Raw genomic sequence first — 15,401 nt, forward strand, 5'->3', positions numbered from 1 at the left:
TTCAAAGCAGCCATGATGTTGTTCATTAACACAAAATAAACTCCCTAAAGATTTGATCCTCCACTTCATGATTTTTAGAGTGGCTCTCATGATTACTGATTTAAATATCAGTATGAGTAGATGGGAATCATGTAAAGCAACTGGATTTTTTACAATGACAAACAATGATCACAAAGTGTGCAACTAGGATGTCTGAGAGGCTGTGAGTGGCTCCCTTAGGCTTCATTACTGTGGGCTTCTCAGCTCTCTCAACAATTCATTTGTTAGTAAAATAGAACAGTCTCTCAACCTTTGAGTGCATTATAGGAGCATTCAGTCTGTACAGAAAAAAAATGGGCTGTTATTTCAGGATGCTGAGCCATTATCCCACCTTTACTGGTGATGTTTTTGCATAGGTCCCCAGTATGGCAGTTTGGAAAAGGCATGGATGGCTATAATGACAGAGGCAGACAAAGTCAGCGAGCTACACCAAGAAGTTAAGAATAGCCTACTGAATGATGATTTTGAAAAGGTGAAGAACTGGCAGAAGGATGCTTTCCACAAACAGATCATGGGAGGCTTCAAGGAGGCCAAGGAAGCAGAAGACGGTTTTCGGAAAGCACAGAAACCCTGGGCTAAGAAGATGAAGGAGGTAGGAAGGAGTGGAGAAGAGAAGATAACAAAGGATCCCCTAACCCCAGTTTATTTTACAGAGGAAAGAAATCCATCAGTTTTCCTGGACAGAGGTTGAGATGGTCTTTCTTTCATTCATTGACAACCACTTTCCCAACCTGATATTTTCCAGTTGAGATAAAACTTGCCATTGCCAGAATGACTGGATTTTGGGAGCTACAATGCTAATTTGTTTGCAGAACTCTATACATTTTGGGAGCCAGAAAATTAGCATGATCAAAACAGGTCTGTTGATTCTTAAGATAACCATGGCAAGATAATATGAAAACATGGAAAGGAAACACCAGTGTTGGCCCATGATCTATATAACCTCTTTCTTTGTGGTTTAGATCAGGAGCTTTCAAAATTTTGCAGGTTGCAGAACCTAACAGTAAAGGAAAAAACAGGATTTCCTGGAATTTCTGACCAAGAGGCAAAGTTCTAGTTCAGTGTTTCTCATCCTTGGTTATTGGAGTCCTTGCAGTTTATAGTTTATAGAAAATTGGCTGCATTCAATTGAACCTTATTCCCCACTCTCCAATCTTTCATAGAACCCCATCAGCCTCTTGTGTAATCATAGGACATCATGGAACACATCCATGAAAACTGTTAGTTAGATTATGCCCTTAGATTCTATATGAAGTAATACCCATGCTCTACATGAAGATTACAAATGATAAAAGCTCTCTCAAGTTGAGCTCAGTAGTTAAAAATGCAGCCCTGCAGTTTTGTTAGGAATGGTACAAATATAATAGGCTATGATATTTTCCCAAAATGTGGGTGTTCTTTTTTTTTTTTAAAAAAAACTAATTTATAGCCCTGGAATTCCCAGTGATTCCCCCATCCAAGTATAAATTAAGGCTAACCTTAATTAGCTTCTGAGATCAACCAGGGGTGACTGGCTGCTGCTCTTGCTGAGGTGATATACCTACAGAAGTAATATTTATCACTATCTATGAACTGCATGGCTCAGTTCATGGCTATAAGCTACATGTTTAACTTCTCAACTTCTACACATTTTTAAATTCAAAACTTGCATAGTTGCTAAGAAAACTTTGAAATACAGTACCTCAATATATTAAAACATACAAACTAAGTCATGTATTTTGCCCAGTTTATGGTGATAGCAGTTTAGGATTCCTTATTTCATAATACAGTTGTTCTTAAATTATTTTATTTATTTTGTATCATCCAGATGATTTGATCTGCAATTCCCACAATCTCCAGCAAAAATCACCTCAGGTCATAGATTTCATTAAGGAAATTTGAGAATTTCTATTGGGAAGGAATTGCCTGTTGGATGCTAGAACATTAGTTATATGGCAGGCCAAAGATAACTTATGCTGACCCTCTGAAATAATTTGTGTGGGTTCTTTCTCTTGTCTCTCAAACTAGCTGGAAACAGCCAAGAAAGTATATCACTTGGCATGCAAAGAGGAGAAACTTGCTATGACCAGGGAAGCTAATAGCAAAGCAGAGCAATCTATTACTCCAGACCAGCAGAAGAAGCTTCAAGACAAAGTGGAAAAATGCAAGCAAGATGTACAAAAGGTAGGAAGGCCATCTACTGAAATAACTCGGAAAGTTAATGCACATCCTTTTATATGAACAACAGCAGTCCAGCCCAGTCTTCTATGTACACTTTCACATAAAGAAATATATAACTCTGCACACAGGAAAAAAGTCATCTTCATGTTTAGATATAGATAGAGTTGTAAGCATACATACCAAGTGCATATATTTCTGTCTGTAGACAAGATATATTGATGACCTCAGAAAGTGCAGCGCATGGTTTTAAATTGTTGCAATTGTTTATTTTTATGTATTATGTAAAGTCCAATAATTACTTTCCATATCCGCTGCTATTCCTTCATTTTTGAATCTGAAAGGACAAAATCTGTACAGTCTATTCAATGACACTGTCACAAGTTCACACATGGTGACTGCATTTTCTAAATTTAACTTGGAACTTTGTTTCTTATTTGTATAACAAGTTCCAGGAACAATATTAAAGCATGCTTCCAATAGAGATGGCTGCAATTGGCATTAATTGCACCTGAGATTAATCTTATTTCAGTGCTGATATGGAATAAACTCACAATTGAAATCCTTATGCAATCTTATTTGGGATTATGCCTTATTTTATTTATTACTTCTATGGATAATCTATAAATAATGTCAATCAATGTTATATTTAAAAGAGCAAAATTATACATGTCTACCTACCCAGAAGATCTTATATGGATAGGATTGAGCAGTGGCCTTACTCAGGGAAACTTAACTGCATCCCTTTGTTTCTTGGACAGGCTCTGGAGAAATATGAGAAAATAGTGGAGGAGGTGAATAAGGGCACTCCACAGTACATGGAAAGCATGGAGCAGGTCTTTGAGCAATGCCAGCAGTTTGAAGAGAAGAGGCTTAATTTCCTAAAAGAGGTGCTGTTAGATATCAAGCGACACCTGAACCTGGCAGAAAACAGCAGGTAGATTGTTTATTATTATTATTATGTGGTTAATCTTTGGTGAGATTCACAGCCTTTGGGGCTGGTTGGTAGCTCAACAGCTCAAGTCCTAACCAAGGACCTAGGAACTGTTAAGATAATGTCGGAGGATATAAGTTGTTCCACGTAGGGTGGTTTTTTGTAGAGTCAGAATGTTCAAGTCAGGTAAATTTAGAATTTTCAAATAGCGAGGTAGCCCTTTAGGTATTGCTCCAAGGGCTCCAATTAAAATTGGGACAACACATGATTTCTTTTTCCACAGTCGTTCAACCTCAAATTGCAGGTCCCGGTATTTTGTGATTTTTTTCTTCCTGTTTATCTTCAATTTGTACATCATCAGGTATTGCAATGTCAAGGAACCATACTTTTTTCTTTTCAATTATTGATGGTGTTAAAAGTCTTGTCGCAGGATGGAAGCTGTTCTAAACAAAGCTGCTTTATGCCATTGACTGATGGCGAATTTGTCAATGCCGATGATGTTCCAAGTGGTGCTCCAGTTGTTTTGGGATTTCCCCCAAGGTGCCTTTTGCTATTGGTACTACTCTTTCTTCCTTTGGCCTCAGTCATTCTATTTCTATTTGCAAGTCTTTGTGTTGTTGTTGTTGTTGTTGTTGTTATTGTTGTTATTCTGCTTTTTATAAAAACATAAAAACTGAAGCAGCCAAGTCAGAAATCTCTCTGGTGATTTTTGTAATACAGATGTTCCTTTACTGGGCACTTGGTGCCATCCTGAAGTTCTGTTTGCTTTTCCTTCAATTTAGTAATGTCTATATGAGAGCTGTTTGTATGCACTTTAACATCACTTGCTAAATATGAGGAAAATTGTCCTCAAAGTGATGCAAGACAATCCAATTTATCTTGGATTCTCTAAATAAACTACTGTCCATAGGTTTGGCTTCCATCTCAGTTTACAATATAATTTGATAAAGAAATCAAGGTTTTCTTGTGTTGGATGACTTCAAGAAGGAGATAGAATGCCAACCATTAGAAATATTTTAGCTCTGGATTTTCTGCCTTGACAGAAAATTAGATTAATATTCCTCTCCAACTAGAATTCTGTAATAGACACAGGTAGGAAAAATGACTAGTGTTATAAACAAGATTATCTTTACTTTGCAACTTTCTGCTAAAAATGAAGTGGTCCATGAAAATATCTCCCTTACCTTAGATTGACCACATTCTGGAATACTAGGACCCAGCAAATGAAACCTAGATTACAACATTGGTCTTAAGCAGTTCCAAGGGTTGCAAAAGAATTTAAAAATGAAGATTGTATCATTTCAGACTTGGATGTGGAATTTGTAAAACTTATTGAGAAGAAAATAACACTTCTAGTAGAAATCTAGCATAGTCATTTTCTACTTGAAGAGGTTTAACATAAACAATTTTTGTAAAAGATTATAATAGTAGCAACTTTTAAATTAAAGATTAAAAGGTGCAAAAAAATAAAAATAGAAAATGAAAAAGTAATATAGCAAAGAAAAAAGAAATATATACAGAACTAACTTTCCACTTTAAGTATAAACAATTTTAGTACTTTATCACTTTCACTTAAAACACAACAAATATTTTTTCTCCCCATATCCCGTATCTATAAACAAATTCATAAAGCATTATAATTTCAGTCCGGGTGTCAGCAAAGATTTATTAAAGACCAGAAATAATAACATATCTATTTTAACCTTAAGCAAATTAACTTTATAGCCCACCATTTTACTTCTAACAATCTTAATCTTTATTGCATTTAATAGTTTTGTAATCCTGTTTTTAGTTAAACCTTGTCCCTTCTCATAAGATCCTTCAAAATTTTAACAATCTTCTTTTGTAAATACATGATAGGAAAAATTTTCAGGTCACTCTTTTGGTTTATTGTTTGCCTTTGAATTATTAAAACTGGTTTTTTCTGTATATCTAGTGTAAGATCTTTTTCCTTGTTTCTTGTAGCCTGTTATACTTTCAAATCAGTCTCAGTCTTGTCAGGTAAAACTTGACTGTGACATCTTTCATACAGTCTATCCATGGAGGCAGATGTCTTTGTTGAAACTATTAATATTAACTTCGGAGTCCATTTTACAAAAATATCCTTCATTATGTCCAATGTTAGAATATTTTGCTCCGTTCTGTAATTATATTTTGTGTTCTTCTCCTTTAACTGTAATTTTTAGTTCTCTCTTGTGTCTAATTTTAAAAATCTTTCTTTAATATGTCTTTTTAATGCAAAACAAAAGCATTTTCCCATAGGAAGGGCTCTTTATCATTAATTCCAAAATTTTATTTAAAACCTATCTGGATCCTTAATGCATTTGTAACTTTCTTAAATAAAAGCCATAATAACCGTTATTAAGGGTCCAGATAGGTTTTAAATAAAATTTTGGATTTTAATAACTGTTTTTCCCCTTCCCCAATTAAGTTAATAACAGAATAACAGAGTTGGAAGGGACCTTTGAGATCTTCTAGTCCACGGGTGGCAAACTCAATCACGTCATGGGCCGGATTGTGATGTATCACAATGTTTTTTGCCTTTGCAGAGCCGGGGTGGGTGTGGCTTGCACGTGATGTATCCAGCCACCAGTTTGACAGGCCTGTTCTAGTCCAACCCACTGGTCAAGAAGGAAGCCCTATATCCATGATAGTGAACTGTTGTGACTCAGCAGAAGTTTGCTGTGAGTTGAGTCGGGATGCAGGAATAACAATGCAGCTGGGGCTCGTTAGTGTGGTCTTCTGAAGATAAAAGGACTTTCCTTTTAAGTCTGTCTGACTGTCATCTGTTAACGAGCGGAGAAGGGGGGGACAGAACAGATTGACTTCTGCCAAAACAAGCCTCCATTTGATTAACTATGGAGCAATTAATTGCTGAAAATAGGCAAATGGCTCAACAGATATCGGTGCAAAAACCCCCGGGCCAAGGAGGAAGTGCCCAGTAGCCATGCCAGATAAATATGATTGGAGTCTGGCCATGTTTGCTGTGTTTCTGGGACAATGCCAGCTGTTCCTGAGTCTGAGACCGGAGTACTTTCCCACTGACCGGACAAAGGTGGGATTCATTATCAGTTTGCTCTCAGGCACAGCTGCCCGTTGGGCTACCCCCTTGTTAACTCAGCCGAGCTCTTTGTTGGATGACTTCCAGGGCTTTTGTCAGTACTTTAAATGGATGTTTGAAGATCCTATCAAGGGGGAAACCTCAGCTAGAAGTCTGAAGTCACTGCAGCAGGGTAGTGGTTCATTGCAGGACTATGTTAGTGAATTCAGGCTGCGTAGCCAGGATTCAACGTGGAATGAACCAGCTCTAATGGACACGTTCCAGGATGGTTTGTCAGAGGGTGGACAGGCCACCGACGTTCAATGCGTTGGTCCATTTGTGCCTCTGGATAGACACCTGGCTGCAGAGGCGAAGGCCTCGCCGTGCATTCCAGGAGACCACCAGCATGCCGGTTCAGCAAGGGACTGCAGTGGACTGGGAGGAGCCAATGGAGTTGGGTGCTGTCAGACCTAGAGTGTCACATACTGAGATGGACAGACGATGTGCTGAGGGATTGTGCTTCTACTGTGGGGATCTTCAACACCTGGCAGGGAGTTGCCCCAAGAAGAACAGAAGGGTTGTGCGGACTGCAGCCATTCCTCAGCAACGCACTATTATATCGGACCACCAGCACGTGTGTGCGGCCGTGATATCCCGTTCGCACAAGGTAGCGTGCATTCAGGGGGTGTGGAATCCCAGGGCGAATGCCCTGCCTAGTAAAGTAGAGAACTCTGACCCTGCGAACTCGCTTCCACCTCGGACTATTCTACCCGTTGCATCCTGCGCTGCCACTTGTCATCCCGTGAGCATGAAGTCTCTGATACGGGATGCACAGCGGGGTGACGACTGGGTGGAGCGACGAAAGGCAGAAGTAGGGCCGGCGTCCCCATGGACTTTGGAAGGGGATCTTTTGAAGCATTGGGTCCAGCTCTTATGTTCCTGCAGGGCACATCCATCGACGGGTGCTCTCGCAGGTTCATGGTGCTCCTGCATCGAGACATTGGGGGTTTTTCAGGACATTGCGGCTGGCGTCCCGTCAATTTTGGTGGTCCCATCTGAGAAATGACATGTGGAGGTGCGTGGAGTCATGTGCCCAGTGCCAATGGGCCAGGTCTGCAAGGAGGGCTCCGCCAAGATTCCAGCCTTTGTCGACTCCGGTCCCTGCAGCACTGGACTTCGTTTCTAGGTTCCCGGTGGGGTACCAGTGTCTTGGACTGTGTTCGGTGGAGGCCGTCACCAACCCTTCTGGGCCGCACCCCGATCGTTGGAACCGGGGGAAGGGCCCTGCGGGAGGGGAGTGTGTGGTGGCTCGGCAGGAGTCGGTGGAGCTGCCGCCAGACTCCGACGGCGAGGGGTCATATGAGTTGGCCTTGGAGGAGATGGAGGACCCTGGACAGGGTGTTAGGGCTCGGCCGGAGCTGTTAGAGCGGCCGCCAGACTCCGACAGTACGGGTGCTGGTGGGTCGGCCATGGAGAGGGTGGAGGACCCTGGACAGGATGTTAGGGCTCGGCCGAAGCTGTTAGAGCTGCTCAACCTCCGACAGTAAGGGGGCTGGTGGGTTGGCCTTGCAGAGGGTGGAGGACCCTGGACGGGGTGTCGACGCCTTGAAGGGCAGAAGGAGACATGGTGGCCACCGGATACATAGGGAGTTCCGGCTCAAAGGGACTATTCCTGCAGAGGTTTGGGACTCATGAAAAAGGCACCACAGGAAATGAGTGCGGGCCATCTTGTGGACAAGCCATTCCGACCGCATCCAGACCATCGGAACCCGGGGAAAGGGCCCTGCGGTGGGGGATAGTGTTGTTACTCAGCAGAAGTTTGCTGTGAGTTGAGTCGGGATGCAGGAATAACAATGCAGCTGGGCCTCGTTAGTGTGGTCTTCTGAAGATGAAAGGACTGATGGTGCCATGCCCTGGTTGCAGAAGTCAACGTTCATCATTCATCAGTCGTGGTTTGTTTGTGAGAGACACTTGGATAAGTGATTTGTTTTCTGTAACCCTGATTCAATGGGACACTTGGAGAAGTGATTTGCTTTGTAAGAGAACTTTGTTTTCGCATTCTGTTATCTTCTTACCAGAGACTTTATTTATGTTTATTTTTGGGCTCGCAGCCAGTGTGAGCCGAGGCTGATAAAGTTCTTTCCTTTTAAGTCTGTCTGACTGTCGTCTGTTAACGAGCGGAGAAGGGGGGAGAGAACAGTGAACTATGGCATGTGGAGCCATATTTGCTGGCACACCAGTGGTCAGCTCCAGCACACAAGCATGCACTGGCTAGCTGCTTTCAGGGGGGCAGGAGAGGCCATTTTCACCCTCTCCAGGCTTCAAGAAAGTCTCTGGAGGCTGGGGAGGGTGAAAAACAGGCTCGCCCTCTCCAGGATTCAAGAAAGCCTCTGGAGGCTGGGGAGGGTGAAAAACAGGCTCAACGGGCCAACTGGAAGTTCATTCCTGAACTTCTGGTTGGCCAGTTGGGACTGTTTTTCGCCTTCCCGAGGTTTCAGGAAAGCCTCCGGAGCCTGGGGGGATCATGTGTGCATGTGCAGGAGCACATGCACTAAAATAAACCCTCCCCGAAAATATTGCAAAACAGCAGCAGCCATGAGGTGACCATGCTCACCATCTGCCGCACCCCAAAAATAATAAGGCCTCCCCGAAAATAAGGCCAAGCGCTTATTTTGGGGGGTCAAAAGAAAATAAGACCTTGTCTTGTTTTCAGAGAAACACTGTAGTTAATTTTTTTCTTTCACTAAGGATTGAAAGAAACTCATCTAGTGCTGTCAGACTTGTCAATTCAAAGATTTCTAATAGCTGACAAGTAGTTAACAAGCAATTTTTGAAAGTGTTTAGAAAAGGAAGTGTGCTTTTAAAGATGCCAACTATGAGCAAGATTTATTTATTAATCAAATTTAAATGGCTGCTCACCTCATGGAAAATGACTAAGAGCTGATGGATATTCCCAGACCTCTAAACCTATCAGACACCACCACTATTTTATTGTCTCCTCCTGAGGAGCAACTGTCTGGAGTATTTGTGGGTGATCTCAAATCCTTTCCTTTTCTGGAGAGGTTTGAAGAGCTGGTCTACTCACCAACTATTCATTCTTTACTGGAGTAGTTTTGCTGCATTTTGCAATGCCTCACTCCAACCCCTTTTTCCTAATCAAAATTCCACCCACCACATGCAGAAAGAAACTGTGGCATCTAATACAGGGACTTTTAACAAAGTCTTTCTCTGAACTACTTTTATTTGGATTGTGGCTGGAATAACAAGCCAGCTTTGGACAGTTACTCCATCTTCTCTGTAATCTAATGTCTATGTGAGGGGGGAAGGGAATAACAGTCTCCCATAATAAAATATGGGAACCACAGAAGTGGAAGTTGATTTTGTTAGCAGCTGTGTAAAACTTCATGAATGAAACAAAGTGGTTCCCCATTCAAAGTCTGGTCTGGAGGCATCTTTAAAATAAGAAACTGCAGTGTTGGGCACATTCAGTGTGCTGCTAGCACCACCTTGAGCTTTATTAGAACAAGTTGAGTTATCAGTTTTCCTTTTTTTAATGAAGATTCTACAGAGATTTTTGGACTCTCCTATTGTCTGAGATGTTTTTGTGATACACTCTGTAATCCAACAAAATGTAAGGGGTGCTATCATAAATTATATACATATAGACTATATGTCTCACAATCTTATTATTGTCTGCTATGCAGTATAAAGCTTTTAAATATTTCAGAAATTTTTTCTAATCTTAAGTAGAACTTTTTCCATGCCAAACCATTTGCAGAGCCATCAACATTTTCTGCCCTTTCCTCATTAACAGATTTCTCTTGGAAAAAAGTGCTGGGAGAAATAATGGAAGAAGATAGAAGGGCGATATATTCTGGAACCCATGTAAAATGTGTTCATAGAAAGTAAATGGAATTTAAATGGGGTAGAATGAATGGCAAAAAATAAAAATATAATTCACTAAAATCCTATGAATATGGCAAGGCATAATCAATGCCATAATATTCTCATTTAAAGGTTCTCTGCTGTCAAGTTTCTTTGTCTAATGTGTCTAAATGGTGGTTTCTTACTTCAATCCTGTGTTTATTACTTTATCTATTTCTAATGTGCAGCTATTCTAAAGTTTACCGTGAGCTGGAGCAGACCATTCGTATGGCCGATGCACAAGAAGACCTTCGGTGGTTCCGCAATACCAGTGGCCCCGGGATGCCTATGAACTGGCCTCAGTTAGAAGTAAGAAGCTGTTGCAGGATGATGCCTCCAAGGAAGGCTGCACTGCCAAACTGTAGGTTATAGATCCATGGCTATTAGTCATGATGGATATCTGGAGCTTCAGGGTTGAGGGAGCCATGGTCCATGTGCCTAGAAAAACTAGTACATAAAGACCTTAGCCTCTCCTGATGCTGCTCCCTGCAGTGGAATTCTGCCTCTCTGAACACTGAGCGTCTATGTCCTACTTCTGGTTTTACCAGAACCACAGGGCAAACCACTGCAAGAAGTAGAATGTGTTTATTGTGTTCTTAAGACTGGAGCTGAGTCATAGTGCAGTTGAAGCATTGGAAACGGAGGCTTTGAGATTAGGTATATGTTTTTTTTTCATCTGCAGGAATGGAATCCAGATGCATCACAAACAATAAACCGAAGAGAGAAACCAAAAAAGAATGAGGGAGGCAACACACCCAATGCCAGTGGAGCTGGGGAAGCAACATCACAGGCAGGAGATCGTGGCAGGTAAACATATGAGATGTTTCCAGTTTGAGTCTCTCAAGATAGAATGTTTAGAATAGACTTGGATATCATGCACCACCAGTGACGTGTGGTGAGGTTTATGGCTGGTGAGGCAAAAAGAAAGAAAGCGGCTTTTGGCCACTGTAAAAAAAAAAGGCTTTTGGCCGCTCCGGCGCTATGTCTGACATAGAAGCGGGACATCCACTTCTATGTCGGACATAGCACCAGAGCGGCCAAAAGCCTCTTTTTTGACAGCGGCCAAAAGCGCCAGAACGACCAAAAGCCGCTTTCAAGAAAGAAAGAAAGTGCCAGCTCACCAGCAGAGACGGGTAAAGGACCCGCCTCTGCTGGCAGGTTTCCCCAACACAGAGAAAGAAAGCTGGCGGGCTGCCCTCCCTGTCTCTCCTTTCCTCTGAGTGAGGAAAAGCACACACACACAGAAATTACTTACAAATTACAATTACTTACAAATTACATTGATTTTGAATTCCTCCCCCTGCCTCCGACCCACATACCTTTTCCAGCTGTTTCACAAAGGATTTCAACGCTGCTCTTGTCTGCCATGATGAAAATGTAAAAATATAAAAGGAAAAAGGCAAGAGCTGCTGAGGTCAGGCTGGGTTAGCTGCTGCCAGAGTCCCCAATGGATGACTCTGCTTAACTGTTTAAAAAAGCCTCTTTAAAAAACGCCCTCTAGAGGAGGAGGCAAAAGAACCACATGCCTCATCTACATAAGGAATTTTTCGGCTTTCAACCCTTGCTTAACTCTGCTTGAGTGATCATAAAGTCAGACTAAATGCACGTGGTTCTCCCGCCTCCTCCTGTAGAGGGCACTTTTTAAGAGGCTTTTTTAAACAGTTAAGCACTAAGCAGAGTCATCCACTGTGACTCTGGCAGCAACTACCTCAGACTTTTTCCTTTTAATCTTTTTTCTTTTCATGATGACAGTGGCGAGGCTCTGCCTCCCCTGCCTCCCCTGACTGCATGTCACTGTGCACCACAGTCTCACTATCTCCAGTTACCCCACAGAGTTAGATATAACAGATATTTATGCAGTATTATCCTTTCTTATGATGCTGTGTCCATTACCAGTGTCAGCAGTTATGAACGTAGCCAAGCCTACACTACAGAGTGGTCAGATGATGAGGGTGGCAACACTTACAACTCCAATGAAGCCAATGGCGGTGCCAATTCCTTTGAAGAAGAACCAGCTGGGAAAGGTGTCCGTGTACGAGCTCTGTATGATTATGATGGACAAGAGCAGGATGAGCTGAGTTTCAAAGCAGGTATGCATTTGCAACTTTTTGAAATAGCCATGTCATTTTGGGGGATCATCTGACCTCTACAAAATGCAGCAGTATAATCCAGAGCACTTTGCAGTCCTAAGAAAACTTTATATTTTGTTTTTAATAAAAAGGAAGTATTTTGAAGTCACAGTATGAAGGTACACTACGTATATTCTTTTCCCACTGATTATTTTCTCATACAAAATCACACACTCTCTTGCTTTTTCCCCACATAAGTTTTACATAAACATGACTCAACAGAGTCAGTATAGGAAAACACTGTTTGGAAATAGGATGAAATCAGTTAGAGAGGAGATATTAAATCGATAGCGTGCTCCCAATTTGTAATTTATCATTATTTTCCTAGGTGATGAATTAACCAAATTAGGTGAAGAAGACGAACAAGGGTGGTGCAAAGGACGTCTGGACACCGGGCAACTTGGTCTTTATCCAGCTAACTATGTGGAGTCTATCTAATTCTGTCATGTTCTCCTTGTGCTGCCAGAATTCAACCCTCTCCAGTCCACCATCTGTCTATATACCAGTCAAGTAGCCATCTTGCTCTATAGTCATTCACTCAGCACAGTTAGAGTTCCAAACATATTTTCCAATCAATCTCTTATTTTTTTAATTACATCTCTAAAAAGTATTTTGTGGTAGCTCTACTATTTTAGTTTCTTAAAGAAATGAGATATGAAACGTCAACCCTGTCACTGGAGGGCTAGTCTTGTAAATGAAAGCCAATACTTCAAGCCTTTAAAGCCTAACCAATAAGGCTTCTGGTTGGTTGGATTTTAATTATAAAATGTAGCTAAGAAACATTCCAAATGGCTTATTCTTTCTAACATTTAAGCTCTAGGGAAAATAGAATTCACTCTCATTGAAAAAAATGAATCAAACAAAAATAAGGAGACAGAAAATATAGTTTTTTTATTTTGTTTATTTTTCTGATCCCTCTACAATATATTTCTTACCTATTTCTATTCTAAAGACAAAAGACAAAATATATTTGTTCTTTCCAAGAAGTCCCAAACAGCATTTTTTGCTGTAATAGTCTACATTGATCATCCAGCAATCATCTAGAACAGTTGCATTAACTGAACGATATGGCCTGTCTGGTATGTTATTAATTAAAAGATTTGTTCCATACCAATTTCCTCAATGCCACTAAAATATGTGGCTTGTTGTTCTTCTGAGTTTAGACAGGGTTGTGGAAACTGAGGTACACCCAGTAAAACTCAAGACAACTGGCTTCTTTCTCTCATCTTCTTTTGAGGAATTGAACTGCATTCCTGGGGACATGAGTGGATGTATCCCTTTTTAAATGCAAAGATTAATCAGAAAATTCTCTTATTTCCAGGCTGAGAACAGGACTTAAAAGGAGATGCAAAATTATGAAAACTAATTACCATTTATACACTTAAACACCAGGAAAAGGAGTGCACTGATTGTGAATTGGTATTTTAAAAAACTATTGAAGGAAACACCTGTATGTTCTTGAGCAGTGGAAAATGAGTCTAATTAGGTACCTTTTTAAATTTAAACACAAAGAGGCTTTATTAGAAAAATATGCAAGTGATAGCAAGGTAACCTTTCAAGTGAGTATCAAGAGAACAATATGTATGTGAGGACAAAAGCAGGCAAAAAGCAACTTGAAATTAGCAGTTTCAGAAACTAATAGTAGAAAGGGATAAACGGAGCACACAGAAAATTCCTATCTATCTTATTGCCCCTTGCAATTGTAGGTCATGAGATTTACAGAGCCAGTGCAATTGAAGTCACTGTTCCAACACCCTTTTCACCAATTCATTCAGCAAGCCACAACTTCCATCTACCCGTATCAATCTTTGGGCAAAGGCTTTGTAGGTCATCTGCCACATTTCTTTTAATGGGCAATATTTCAATGTCCCTTTTACTGTGTATCTTGTACATAATATACTCTATGTGCTTCATTCTAATGTACTCTTCCCCATTAGGAAGAACTGACAACACCTATAGTTGTTATTATTGTCTTTGACTCATAATCTCAAAGTCTTTTAATAGTTCAGTCTTTTGGCATGATTGTGCTTCTGATACATATCTGCTTCTGGGGACAACAGAATAACAACTGCCCAGCTCATTTGAAGAACAGCCACCCATTTAAGATTTACAACCTGTTTTGTGTTCTGCCAAGTCTTCCTTCCCCGGTCCCTCAAAAGAAGGTGACTGCTCAGCATAAATGTCTTCCTTGATTTCTCCATGCAGAAATACAAACTTTACACTAAGGTGATGCACCTGCATATTCCCAGCTGTTGCTATACTGAGCAGTGTTTATATTGAAGTGTTATGGCAGAAGTAGCACCATAGTCTTCACCTGTTAATCTTTTGAAATGACCAAGGTCAAGAAACAGAAGCAGCACAGATTTGTTTATTGTAGTAAAGTAAAATAGCAGCATCTTGCAAGCCTGTCAACATTTCTCTCCACCATATTTTATGCCAGACAAAATCAAGATGTAATTATTTTGAATTATTTTCTCACAGTTGAGTACATTTTCTCCCCCTGCAGCAGTTCCCTGCTCTCTTCCCAACAGCAGATCTACATTTTTTTCCATACCATATTTTTAATATATCCTTTTGCCTTATGGCCTTATAGTGCTGGGCATCCACTTCTGCATTGCATTGGATCTTGAAAACCATTTTCATCCCATTATTTTCTTTCCTTGCAGATCATTCAAAGAGTTCCCAAGTATTCCTTTGAAATATTTTCATTTCTTTTTTTGCAGGGTTTTTTCATTGTTTAGATTTGTTAGCAAACGCTTAATGTCTTTCCAAGAACAAGACTCTTGTATTAGTTCCTTTTTGGTTATGTAGGAAAATCTTCAGGGTGGATTTTTTTTTCCTGGATCTTTCTGAACATCACAGCTGCAAATGATTCAGTTTTTGTTTCTGGATATGATGTGCCATTGAATAAATAGCACAATGAAGACTTATTGAAGCAAATAGATTCAAGTTGAGTGTCCGGGTTCAAGGTGCATTCTGAACATTAAAATAAGTCATGCTACATGTTTGTGTAAGGGACATATTACTTGTCCCAGCTTCTGCCAACCTAGCAGTTCGAAAGCATGTAAAAATGCAAATAGAAAAATAGGAACTAACTTTGGTGGGAAGGTAACAGCGTTCCATCCTCCTTCGGCATTTAGTCATGCCAGCCACATAACCACAGAGACATCTTCGGACA

The 15,401-nt window shown here is 40.7% G+C and overlaps 1 protein-coding gene across 3 annotated transcripts in view; it reads left to right on the forward strand.

Moving 5' to 3' along the window:
* The window catches only part of PACSIN1 (protein kinase C and casein kinase substrate in neurons 1), a 67,113-nt gene extending 52,976 nt beyond the window's left edge, over positions 1 to 14,137 (forward strand). For all 3 annotated transcript variants that reach the window (XM_087719935.1, XM_014051758.2, XM_014051759.2), the window contains exons 4-10: positions 396 to 631; positions 2,047 to 2,202; positions 2,958 to 3,133; positions 10,283 to 10,403; positions 10,777 to 10,901; positions 11,991 to 12,184; positions 12,552 to 14,137. In XM_087719935.1, the coding sequence (XP_087576061.1) occupies positions 396 to 631; positions 2,047 to 2,202; positions 2,958 to 3,133; positions 10,283 to 10,403; positions 10,777 to 10,901; positions 11,991 to 12,184; positions 12,552 to 12,661 (1,118 nt within the window). In that variant the 3' untranslated portion in view covers positions 12,662 to 14,137. The remainder of the gene's footprint in view (positions 1 to 395; positions 632 to 2,046; positions 2,203 to 2,957; positions 3,134 to 10,282; positions 10,404 to 10,776; positions 10,902 to 11,990; positions 12,185 to 12,551) is intronic.
* Positions 14,138 to 15,401: the final 1,264 nt, after the last annotated feature.

Source organism: Thamnophis sirtalis, unplaced genomic scaffold (assembly GCF_051295495.1).
Source record: "Thamnophis sirtalis isolate CommonGarterSnake01/CBP01778 unplaced genomic scaffold, rThaSir2_p1.2 scaffold_7, whole genome shotgun sequence".
NCBI classification, from domain to species: domain Eukaryota; kingdom Metazoa; phylum Chordata; class Lepidosauria; order Squamata; family Natricidae; genus Thamnophis; species Thamnophis sirtalis.